Raw genomic sequence first — 13,003 nt, 5'->3', positions numbered from 1 at the left:
TCAAATTGGTGCATTCACTGCACTTCATTCATGCGTTCATCCATAGATCAACCCTATCCCAAATGGAAAAGCCCGATTCACAAAAACTAAGCAGATGACAGACATTTCCAAAATCTATCATCTGTAAAATGTAATCAAACTTTATTGTCAAATCCATCTTGCGACGTGTTTAAAATCAGGATCTGGTCGTGTCAGATTACGTAACAGACCTTTCAAGGTGAAGACGACCTAGTTTGTCTGGAAAACTAAATAGACGTGCAATGTGGCATAAAAGAAATACACAGGGCATCCTATTTTTCTTTTTGCGACACTTCAGCACCACAGACAGCGACACTTGAAGTGGGTTGCAATCATCTGGAGGCATCATCCGATTGGTGTGGTGGCACACATCCAACCTTGTTTGGATGAACAGGTACTCGTACTCGCCTAATAATAGTTTTAATATTTTTTCTCTCTCTTTTTTACGACAGGCAAGATGCACTCTAAGGCTAACCTACCCGCTACTTGATGCTCAATATCAGGAGAACAATTCCAGTTGTGTCTATTCCTGAGAAGGACGTCACAAACCGATCACTTTTCTTTTGTGTCTTTAGCAAATATTAATCACTCGATGAATACATGGCAGGTTTTTAGGCTATACTTTTGACTTTATTTCAACAACTTCTTTACAAAAGAAAAGATGACATCAGGCCCAGTTTTATACCGTTTCATCTCATTTACAATTTCTTACTTTGTAGAAAATGGCATTCCTATTTACATTTGCATGTACTGGACAGTAAATATAAATATAGAGTGAGGACCAGCCAGTTGTGTGACCCCAAGTGAGGAGAGTGATATTTAGCTCTCGATGGCAACGATTCGGTTCTGAATTGAAGGCAGGTTTGTGTCCTTGCTATCGTCGACATTTTAACGTTGCAAGCTCTCCCTTTTGCTTCAAGTGATGCTTATTTGGAGTAAGGCTTCTGCAGGCAAAGGGAGCCCTGGTGAGGAAGAGGATGGCTGTAGTAGTGTTCGATCAGGGTTGAAAGAGTGGGGAAGGTCGCGTCGCAGTCCAGAAACACCTGGTCGGCCTGCGTTTCACACAGTGGGAACTTTCAGTGTGGAATTTCAAATGTCATACTGATGTCATGGTCAAATATGAACATGTCTACCTCTTCAAACAACCGGTAGTTTCTGGCTTTGCCTATGCTGATATCCCATACCACCAGCACCTGAACACATTGATGTTAGGGTGTTACCATGGTTGCACAATCAAATCAAAGCATCAATTGTTGGCAAAACATTGGCCATAATATTTATCCATCCAGCCATTTTCTGATCCACTTTCATCCCCACAAGGGTCGCGGGGCGTACTGAAACCTAGCCCGGTTTCCTTCGGGCAGTAGGTGAGGGACACCCTGAATGGTTGCCTGCCAATGGCAGGGCACACATAGATGAACAACCATGCACGCTCACACTCACACCGAGGGCCAATTTAGAGTGTTCAATCATAGCGCAATGCATATTTTTGGAATGTGGGGGGGGGGCGGGGGGACCCAAGTACCCGGAGAAAACTCACGCAGGCACGGGGAGAACATGCAAACTTTTTATTTCTTTTTTTTTTTTTACCTTGGAGGTTTTGGTTCCAGAGTTCCTGATGCCATAAAGACCATCTTGCAGCACGACGGAGCTCTCCTTAAATAATCTATAGGAGCAAATGTCACCAGGTTTTAGCAGTGGAAGCAATAAGCATGAAGAAATACTGTCTTGCTAAGTCTTTTGCGTTACGTTTACATTCATGTAGGAATCAAAGGCTGGCCCACAAACGAAAAGATATATGACTGTTAAATCAATATTACAATGCGTCTAACTCTGATAGCACAAGTATCATTCAAATTATCAGTGTCATACTTCTCTACAAAGCTGGTTTCCGTCGAGTCAATGAAAACAGATTTTGGCAGATACATCTGCAAAAAAAATTTGTTTGTTAAATATATTTTAAATGAGCTCTTCATTACTTGGTGTGACATATTAATCAAGTGTTGCCAACAGGGTGTTGTGTTCATGCTCACGGTAATTCAAGTGTCATGATTGGAAATAAATCAGAACTTGTTTGCAATCTTTCTTACATCATCATAGTCCTCATCGGAACCGTCGCCTTCAGTGCACTTGCTCAAGTCGCGTTTCTTCTTCAACTCCGTAGCAGTCTTGTCTCCTGATAAACGGAAACTTTGACCTTCTGGGGCTGCTCTTCTGGTGGGAAGACACATTTCAAATAGCAGGACTGCTATCGCCAAAATACATTCTAATTGAAACAAGACGGCAAAACATCCCTTTTATAAGAATATTTGCGAATTATATCTGCCAAACTGCCACAAAATGTCAGAACGTGTATGCGAGTGAAACTTACTGGAGGGGCGTGCCTGGCTGCCTGGCCTTGGTCAAAGGCAGTGGAGGCTTGACTGGGGGAGGTTTTGGACACTGGTTGTGCGATCCAGTTTGAAGAAGCGGAGATCGAGGTGGGTGGCAGGGTACCGGTGGGTAGCCGCAGGGTGTCTGAGTCATTCGAGGTTTCGGGGGTGGGCCTTCAAAATTCGCAGCATTGGTCACTGGTCGGCTCGGCTCGGTGAGGTGGTTGCTGCCAGGAGCCGGAAGGCTTCCGGCATCGCGAGAGCAATGATCGAAATCACTGATGATGAGCATCCTGTTTTCGAGTTGGTCGCAGATGGGCAAGTTGGTGGGGGATTGGAGTGAAACAGCTGAGGAAGGCCTCTGGGGTCTCCTGTCAGGCCCCGGCCCAACCACGGACCACACCCTACTTTTAAGGGGACGCTGTGAATTGGGTGGAGGAAGCGGTGGAGGGATAAGTGACGGGCGATTGTGCAGCTTGGCGGTAAAGGGGGGCGGTGGGGGCGGACCTTTGTTTGGGTCCTTAAGAATGGGAGTCGACATCGAGGTTGGTGTCTTTCTGAGGTTTGCGCTATTTTGGAATCTGTTGTGGGATGGGACTGGAGGTGGGAGGTCCTTGTGGACGTCTAAACGGGATCCTCGATGCCGCTGAGGAATCATCGGAACGGGAGGAGGCGGGTAAGAAGGCGGAGGCCCGGTGGGTCGACCTGTGGAAGTAGAACCGACATTTTCAATTGGTTTTTAAGCAGCTAGTTTGTTCTTGAAGTTCCTGTTACTGTCAAATGGCAAAGTCAAGAGACGGTTCAACTTAGCGTGATGATGAATGCTACAGGACACCGCTCAAACTTTGGGAATCATGGCAAGGCATATATATATATATATATATATATATTCAAATGTATGCCCTTCAAATCTTGCTTTTACAATTGCATGTGGACCCCAACGTGGACATGCGTGTTTGGAGTTGTGCTTACTTGGCTTACTTGTACATGCCGGGAAACTGTCACCGTCTGGCTTCAGATAGTCTGCCTCAGCGTCGTCCTCATCATCATCCTCACCATATTCTACTTGCAGGAGGGTTGAGGAGCTCAGTGGCAAATTCATCCGAAATCAATTTCCTCCGCACGGCTTACCAGCGTCTTCATTATTGATTGGGTGTTTAATATCCAAAGGCCTCTCGATGGTCCCGTAGAAACTGTCTGCATCTGAATCGGAGTCACTGTGGCGACAACAACAGTGCTCTCACTCAATTATTCGATGCAAAAAGCAAACGAAACAACGATCCTGGCTCTGTCTTGGAGAATTGCAATGGGTATATAATCGGGTCACCTCGGAATCTGGGACTCTTTTCTGTCATTATAATGATCAATCTCCCGTCGCAAGGATCGCATCCATCTCTGCATCACAGCATAAAATATATATTTGCAGTCTGAGTGTTTACCTCGTTCATCGCAACATCACAACTATTCATACGGTATTACAAAGCTACAACGTGTGGGTGTGATTGTTCCTACCCGCCTCTCGTCTTCACTCGCTGCAGAGAAAAACCACGTCCTGTGTTTTTTACTGAAGTGGATCATCTTAAATGGAAAAACATTGTTAGACGTCGTCTCCTCTGCTGCTCTCATCACTCTGTGGGCAGAGATAAACATAACGTCGCACGAAATGCATTTTTTAAAAACTCGGATACAAATCTGAGCAGCTCTCGATCAGGATAAAAAAACTGCTGACCTGTTGTAACCATTCAGAGAGAATGCTCCTTGTGGTGCAGGAGACGTACTACTTTTGAAGTAGTACACACAGCCCTTGTGGATGATGATATACCTCAACGGCCCTGAAAACAAAAGCAAAAAGTAATCACTCACTGGTCACATAGGGTACACTTGGGTACACAAGTAGAAATTTTAGGTAGATATTAGCACAGTTGGCAATCTCTTTGTGTAATTCTAACACAAAATCATCATGTTATTGGAACTCTCTCAGAACGTTTGATATTACAGATCGTTGTTGCAATTAAGGCGGACTTCAATTGCCCACATCGCATGCCCGGCTGACTAAATCATCCGCAAGGGGAGAACTTGCAGTTTACCTGCCAATGGCATGAACGGACCCCAGTGAGTCTATTTCTGGTATCGCAATGTCATGTACGGCATACTGCGCTCCGACGGCCCAGATTTTGACGCAAATGACGGATGCCGTTACGACTGGACCGGAAATGACATCCCACAACGACGCACAACGGGGCAAATGCCCCGTTACGCCAAACGATACCTGTGCAACGTAGAGCAAAATACCAAAAGAAAGAAAACTCCACCCACGCCTGCAGTTAGGCCCTTGCACTGGGAATGAAAATAGGGTCCTTTGACGCTGCTAACGCAGCACCGATTTGTGATACCGCCAAGGGCTAACCATGCCCCATGGGGCTCTACTTCCGTTGATGGCGGAAAAGCTGCCACATCTTGTGGCTCTGGTTGCTAGGTTACGAATGCAAAGAACACCGATCGAGCCATAAACGACTGTTGTTGTTTTTGGTCAATTGGAGAGTAAATTGGTGATTTGACTCGTTTTGACTCCTGGCGCTTCAACCACAACATCTCCACATTTGTATCTAGAAATTGGATGATTGACTCACATCTCATGAGACTCAATTGGCTGGCTCCCTTCTTGTGGAGGTATCCTGCGATGGAAACTCCTCCAGGCATAGTGAGGAGGTTCTGTGCGCCAATGGCTCGCATCGGCACTGGCCAACACACCTCCATAGATGACATGGTTCTGCATGAAAAAGAAAGGGAAGTCGAGGAAGAATGCCAGTGAAAGGGAACCACAGTCAGGAAGCGAAAGGAAGACACAAAGACAAATCGTAGTGAGCAATGGAACATTTAAAGTAGCTTCGCAGCCAGTAAGCACATCCCTCGGCTTCAAGGTTAAAAAGAAATGAAATGGTGGAGCGTCAGTTCCTGCTCTGAGGAATATGTGCTCTGACAAAAGTGGTCAGTAGATGGCAACATATGTCAGAGATTGGGCTGACTGCTCACTCCCGGAGCAAACAAAATCAGTTCCATGAAAAACAAGTGTAACCGACAAACCCAAATCACCATGTGTGACACAAACGCAATGTACCATTTTTGGTGAGTCAAATGGAGAAAAGAAAAAGCGGATGGAGTAAATTCCTCCCTTGCTGCAATAACCATGACATCATTAAGCTTCTTTCAATTCAGGGCACGGTAATGTAGCTTAATTTATATAGTCACTTTTATGCACAGAGCGCTTCGCATAATTAAAAATACAACATTTTAAGGCACTAACACATAAAATAATTGACACCACTTTTGCAAAAGTAAACATAAAATGTCAGCTGCCGTATTTCTGATCGGCACTACCTTTTTCGCGCCGTATGAATGCCACATGCAACGATATCAGACCTTCCTTTGCACCACGTGAGAAGCTACGACCCGTTCTGTTTGCCGCCTACCTCAAGTCGACTTTTGTTTTGATGCTCTTCACCGCATCGCTGTCTTTTTGGACAGTCGAGGCGACCGCCCGTACGCCAACGCTGGGCAGCAGCTCTATGGCAGGACCTTTGAATGGATCCCGATGAAATCTACTCGGCTGCTTTTGCTTTTCCTCTTCCTCTCTTGAGGTTGACATAGTTAAATTTCTCCTCTACTGGAAAACTTTTCTCATGCGTGCCCTCCCTCACACACCTTAAGCGAGATAGTGCCTTGGCTTCAACACGCCAACCATCTGCGCATTTAGTCAGTGTGTGTGCAACTGTGTTTGTGTGAGTCTGGCAAGTGCATTCGTGTTAAAATAAACACCGCAAGTCCAGCCCTTCATCCTCAAAAGGAGTTTATGGGTAACTTCCAGTTTATCAGCAGACCCCGGAGGCTAAATGGCGGATGATGATTTGTGGCCTAAGAACGACGCCATCTACTCCCTGTCGCTGTCACCGAACAGAACTTTATCAATAAATATTTCAAACCATCCCATGTGACATCATGTGAGGCATTAGCAAATATGAGGGATGAAACTCATCATTGCGTTTTGCTTTTTTTGTGATACCACTATAGAAGGGTTGTGTGAAACGCTGACAAGTTTTGGCGCTAAAAGTGAAACACTGAGTCAAGCCTCAGGAATGATAGGCATGGCAATCTCATGGCGGCTGAAAAGGAATGCAGATAAAAGATGAAAAAAGCCGATCCATCATTAGGGTGGAGCGACTGCAAGCAAACAGACAGAAGATATGCGTGATTTGCTTCTGGTGCGAACTGCGCCATTCTCATCTTAGTGTGGTAGAGGTCCGGGTTTTCCTTCCGTTTATCAACTGGATTTCCTTTCCGCTAGACTTGCACTGAGTATGAAAAAAGGGCCCAAAGTCCTTCATCTTAATAGTCATCTACACAATTGATTCCTCTCCTGACAAATTTGGTTGCATTTCATTGAATCACAATGCAACCTCCATTTTGAAAAATGAAGGCATAATTTTCTTTGTTGTTGTTTTTTTTTGCCCAATGCATTCTGAGGTCACTTCCTCTGCTCAGAGGATGTGGTGCATTAATAATCAGCATAATGCTTTCGATAGGACCATTTAAGATTATTCACAGCAAAAATAAATAAATTAAGAATCTGGCCACTCAAGTCAGGTTGCCAAGTCGAATGCCTTATTTTCAAACATGCATTTTATGTATACGTATTACATAATGCTAAAAGGAAGCACAAATCCTCAAGTTGAAGTTGGTATGCACTTGTGCTGTCCGTCATATAAACATTTATCAGAAAAAGCAGAATGCATAATCCGGTCATCAACTGTCGCCACACCAAAAAGTGAAACGAATACATATCGAAGCAAATTCTGAGGGTGAAGAGAAAGAGCACAAGGCCGGAAGACAAATAAGATTCCACGCCCATACTCCCCGCTGACAGAGGGTCGAATCTAAAACACTTCCTGGAAATGGCCCATTTTCTCACACAAACCATTAGCCTAGCAACAACCGACTTGGCATGGAGTCTTATCTCAAACAGATAACAGTATCAGGAGGAAATAAGCAACATCTGACTGAAACACCTTCTGTGGTCACAGAAACTGACATCGGTGAAGACAGATGCCACAAAAACGACGCCCATTTCAAAAACAAATGACTTCCTATGGTATATTGTACACAGCTTCTGTGCGTATATGCCTTGGATATAAACTCTAGTAAAGAAAGGTCCCCACTTACATGACATCCCGCTGTTCTGGAAAACACATCCTGGCGCTGGACTTGGAGCTCCACGGAGCGGATTTCCTCATAGATGGAACATACATGCCGGTGGTAGCAAATCCCAGTGCAGCATGTTTTTTTTTTTTTTTTTTTACCTCACGAAGTTTGATGGTGGTTGAATATCTCCTTGAACATAGCAAGAGTTGGGGGCGTCCGTTTGGAGAGTAGAGACAGAAAATGTAGACCAGGTTGCCAATGGTGGCGAGTTGAGAGAATGTATGAGCAGAAGGACGTACGGAAGGTCAACGTAAGAAGAATAGGTCAATCAGTTGTGTCTTCTTTTAATTCTGCGGAGTGGGTTTGAAGTCTTCAAAGTCTGTCCCTCACTTCCTGCAGTGGTTTCGTTGTGATTGGTTGGCTGCACGAAGCGTTTTCCTTCCTGCCTTGTGTCAGCCACAATGCGATTGGTTCACGGAAAGAACCCGCACTTCTGCACAAACATGCTCTTCGTGTGCACACAAAGGAACTGAAAAAAGATGGGGGGGGGGGCCTTTCCTTCCTTGGCAGTCCAAAAAACGTCCGTCAATGAAAATGGCTGCTCCTTTCAGGTAACTGGCCATAGAAGTATAGTGTGGGGCCAGAGTACGCGTGTCCCACGAGTGACCTTGACCCTGTCGAAGCCTTTCATGGTGGTTCTGTTTTGGATTTCCCTATCATACAAGAACATATTTTCCCTCAGTGAAGCTTTTTCACATCTCACAACATTCAGTCTGATGTGAGTTTTGTACTCACCAACTTCCTCCCTGACGCTGCCAATTTTAAAATATAGTTAACAGGAGAAAAGAGGCTGAAGGAAGCGGGCACGAATGACAAGACCTGTGTTAAGACTCAGCAAAGTACAAACGGAGTTGATAAAGGGGAGGTTAATCCCCAGATTTTCTTGAAAATAATATGTTTCCACTATTGCGTTTGTGGAATATGAGTTGAGCAGCAAAATCCAACCGCTTTTAGCCTTCTCAGGGGGCGGCCATTTTGCCACTTGCTGTCGACTGAAAATAACATTGCTGCCGCTCAGGGCTCAGGTAACGACCAATCACGGCTCACCTGGAGTCTGAAGTTGGGAAATACTTTTGTTTGGAGGAAGTCTAAGTGAAATAGAACAATTGAACAATAGAAAATAAGAACAAAATAGTGGAAACAAATTCAATGGCATAATATTATGGGCAGCAACATGGCTCAAAACGGTGCACGTAAATTGAAGACTCTAAATCATGGATGTCAAACATACGGCCCGCGGGCCGGAACCGGCCCCCAAGGAGGTTCAATCAGGCCCGCAGGATCATTTAAAAGTGAAAAAAATGCATAAAAGACACGGAATGAATATTGTTAATGAGGTGCAATTCATGGAGTATCCGCAAGGGGACACACTGTTTTGATCAAAACAAAGGAAAGACATGATATTTTGGTTATTTATAGCAGAGTATGGTATAATTTTAATGCTCCGGCCCACTTGACATCTACTGAGGTCGTATGTGGCCCACAATGTGAATCGAGTTTGACACCTCTGCTCTAAATTGTTCATAGATGTGAACGAGAGTATGACTGGCTGCTTTTCTATACAGTAAATGTACAGTATGTGTCCTGCTAGTGACCAGTCCTTAGCCATCATACATTGGCTAAAAAACAGCACCGGACTGGTTGCCAGTCAATCACAGGGAACACACCATTGTGCTCATAAATGTCCATATCCTCCGACTTCTGTAAACCAATCATTCACACTGTCACCGCGTGGGAACTGAACCCGCACCGCCTGCACGGAAGTCAGGCCAGTGATACAATAGACCGCCAATGACACATTTAGAATAAAACATGAAATACATCTTTGTTTAATGCCTTCTTCTCATCGAGAACTTTAATTCGGTTAATTAAAAAAAAATGCAACTGCTGAATAAGGCCAGCGTTATGGAAATATTTTTTTCTTTCTTTTTAACAAATAAACACCCATAAAAACTAATTCCATGGAATGACAGCCGGGATTACAATAAAGGTACGAAATACAGTCGATAGTAGTAGATATTAACACACATAGCAGCGGATACACTGACATGTGCGTCTCCGACATTTGAGAGTGAGAATGCTTCCTGTTACAGTAAGTGACACATCCACTTCAGTCTCAAACCGCAAGACATTTTGTCTGCCGGCTAGCAACACGGCAGCACGGGCAGACGGCGTCACCGGCATCAATTCAACTGAAATCCTTCCGTGTCAACCCGCTTTCAACATGATGACTTTTTTTTTTTCATTTCGTGACTTTCAGTTTCGTTGAAAGGAGACGGTCGCCGCAAGTTGTCAGAAGTGACTTTCTTTCTTTGAGAGGCACCTAATAAACACAAGACCCTCTTTTCAATGCCGCTAATTGTGACGCTCATAAACCGCAGCGCTTCCGTACGTTCATTCCATCCGTAGACTTACGTGACAAAGCATAACGGTGTTCAAGCCACATATTGCTACTATCATTATGATGATGGTTGTAATATTTCAGAAAGAACTATTGGAAAAGCTATATTAAAACAGACTGGGCAGGATGTTGCAAATGTAGCTTAAGAGATGAGTTCGGTGCGAGATATCCGGTCGGTGGCATTTCCGCCGTTAACCGCACATGCTAAATGGATGATACCTCTGGTGAGAATGTGGGCCACCATCCGGGAATTGTTCTTTGCTTCTCTCTACCACTGTCCCACAAAAGACATTTTTCTCACAACAGTGTCATCAGTAAACCCCCTTGCCGTTCGCACCAATTCACTGTCTGCTTTTATTTGTCTTGACTTAGAATGTAACAAAATGCAGAGAAAAACTCAGGTGACGGTCCCCGAGATAGATTCGGAGTAACTCATCTGTGCACTCAACTGTTTGGGTACGAGTCTGGGTGGCCCGTTTCAGACGATGTCTCACATGAAGACACCTGGTGTGGCAACCCCGGTTGCCCGATGTGGTCACACATCTGTCTCGTCTAAGCTTGTGAAAAAAAAACATTTCAGGCTAATTTCCCTCTCGGTGTGTATGTGTGTGGCTGAGTTTGGATATATTGTACAGCTTGGTGGTTTCATTTTCAGCCTAACCGCAAAAGGGTGAATAACAATCATGTCGAAGCCGAGAGGTAAGCAGAGCTGCGTTGAGTTTTGTTTGACGCAAAGATGATCAGCGTCAGGTCGCATCTTTAGCGTTTGAAAAGCTGTCATTGCTCAGTGAAGTTGTCGAGACGGTACCTCAGATGATGAACACTCTTCAGAATAAAAACAACGAGCTTCTGGCGACGGAGACTATGGTGAGTAGTCAGTGAGTAAAACCCCAAATTTGACACTGCGCTTGACAAGAAGTGGGAAGAAAACAATTGCAAGGCCAAAAACCAGAAGACATTGTTCACAAGAAAAGGGGACACGGGCAAACAATGAGGAGCAAAACAGTAAAAATAAATAAATAAATAATAATAAACATAAAATAAAGGCACGTTGAACTTTAACTCAATTTTATTTCATTAAGCGGTTGCACAAAATAAAATCATCTGCATCCAGATACAATTCATAAATAATATGCATGCAAATCCAGATGATTCTACTATGTGCAGCCACTTGACAAAATAAAATTCAGTTGATTCAACGCACGCACGCACGCACCCCCCCCCCCCCCCATTGCATTCATAAAATTTTGATAATTATTCGGACCCTGCAAAGAGCTTACCCCAACATTTATCGAAGAACCAGAAGAAAGGTCTATTGACGCACAAACTGCACAATAGCAAATGCAAAATGAACGTATAAAAGTCCTGATTGCGCTCAACCGGTCTGCAATTTGGGAGGAAACTCACCCATCGAGTGTCGCGTCAGTCGAGCGGCATTGCAGCTCTCGGTCCCGCAGCCCAGATCACTTCCTGACGCGGTTTTTCGAACCTTCCGTGCACGGCGTTAGTAGGGCAGCCTCCATTCCGCCGAGGCAAAAAGAAGGACGCTTTTCATTTAAATGGTTCAAACAATGACAGCAGCAAAAAGAAATCCCGAGCGCAAGGGTGCTGCTTTGACAGCAGTCGGGACTCTGAATTCGCTTCCTCTTTCGAGAAAACTCCCTCAAACATCTGTCATTATGTCAGAAACACCCACACGAGGAGCCTCAAGTTGAATCACCCCGGATCTCAAATTTAAACAGTAGATATAAATGGATTAGGTTGGGATGACGAGTCATTTCTAGTCCCAAATGTGGGTACAGACTACTTTTACTTCTTCTATCAGAGGAAAAAAAAAAATCATTGCGAACCAATGATAAATTGTCTCCTTTATGTACATAAAATTGTCATGAAGTTATTTACAGCCCCACCCCCCCTATCATGACCATTTTTATTTTTTTTAATGAAACACTTCAAAAACTGCTAAAATTGAACATTTCAATTCACTTGAGGCTAATCCAAAGTAGGGGTAACATTTTCATGCAATGGATGCAAGTATTTCTCCAACTCCGTCCAGAACTGCAACTGCAAATGATGATTTCACCCATCTGTTGTTTTTCCTTAGTAGCGTCTCGTTGAAAGTTACAAAGACTGAAATGGAAACTCGAGTCAGTGAAAATTAACATTTGGGTAAACGCAAAAGCATGTGGCGACGCCGCCAGGTTTTAAAACTGAATTCAAGATTACGGGCACGGAAAGACGCGGTTCAAGAGAAAAGGCGAACTTGACCGGCAGTCCGCAGCTTTATAGAGGGTGAAAATGAAACCTTAACCAAACACAGAATGAAAATCAACACTTTAGGCGGAACTCAATGGGAGGCTTTCAGGCATGATAGAAGTTCAGGCAGCTGGAGATAAAACAAATAAGATTGTGGTTTTGGAAGAGGAACTGAGGCCACACGCCCCCTCGGCCGTTTCTTTTCCTGTACTGTACTTTGGCACGATTAACCCTCCCTTCACCGTTTCCCCCTCTGGCCTGCACTCACAACATCGAGCAAACGCCTTTGCATTTTATTTGGGGGGGGGGGGTCATATTTTTGCTTATTGTGATTGTATGTGCTCTATTGTGCGTAGGCAGCGCACCAACAATCTTGTTTTTCATGTTGGGTCAAGTTTAGTTGAGCGTGTTTTGAAATTTGGCAGAGCTCGCTCTGCCATGCCGGCCTCCTAGCGGAGAAGGGGCGTTTTCTTTGAATTGTTCCCAGCCTACCTGACAATTTGGTGGCAGAAAGTAGACTCCTTTTTAGACCGGCTAAAAGCAGATCTAAGTTGTGGCGCCGGCCGTGTCGTGCAATTTTGGTGGATGGTATTTCCTCCATCAATCTGACAACAATGTGCGTCGAACCCTTTAAGTCATTGTCAAAATCAATTTATTGAATACATTGTTATCCTTATGATCATCTTTATTATATTTTATA

General features: G+C 44.3%; 1 protein-coding gene across 8 annotated transcripts; it reads right to left on the bottom strand.

The window, feature by feature from the left end:
* Positions 1–622: 622 nt before the first annotated feature.
* Positions 623–12,342, bottom strand: sh3bp2 (SH3-domain binding protein 2). Of its 8 annotated transcripts, none has more exons than XM_086135086.1 (13): positions 11,455–12,342; positions 5,021–5,160; positions 4,120–4,222; positions 3,903–4,020; positions 3,718–3,785; positions 3,522–3,607; positions 3,363–3,452; positions 2,390–3,095; positions 2,109–2,232; positions 1,891–1,946; positions 1,609–1,684; positions 1,152–1,211; positions 623–1,070 (listed from the first exon to the last, which is right to left on the bottom strand). In XM_086135086.1, exons 2-13 carry the CDS (start codon positions 5,154–5,156, stop codon positions 945–947), a joined length of 1,749 nt encoding a protein of 582 aa, XP_085991212.1. In that variant the 5' UTR covers positions 5,157–5,160; positions 11,455–12,342; the 3' UTR covers positions 623–944. The 8 variants fall into 8 exon arrangements, 7 of the variants coding, with proteins under 7 accessions (XP_085991212.1, XP_085991211.1, XP_085991210.1 ...); XM_086135085.1 differs by lacking the exon at positions 11,455–12,342 and adding an exon at positions 7,608–11,197 and having other exon boundaries at positions 3,372–3,452; XM_086135084.1 differs by lacking the exon at positions 11,455–12,342 and adding an exon at positions 7,608–11,194.
* Positions 12,343–13,003: the final 661 nt, after the last annotated feature.

Source organism: Hippocampus guttulatus, chromosome 17 (assembly GCF_054856545.1).
Source record: "Hippocampus guttulatus isolate MCC_2025c chromosome 17, RoL_Hgut_1.0, whole genome shotgun sequence".
NCBI classification, from domain to species: domain Eukaryota; kingdom Metazoa; phylum Chordata; class Actinopteri; order Syngnathiformes; family Syngnathidae; genus Hippocampus; species Hippocampus guttulatus.
The sequence above is the reverse complement of the archived record's forward strand: the minus strand, read 5'-3'. Positions and strand labels throughout refer to the sequence as shown.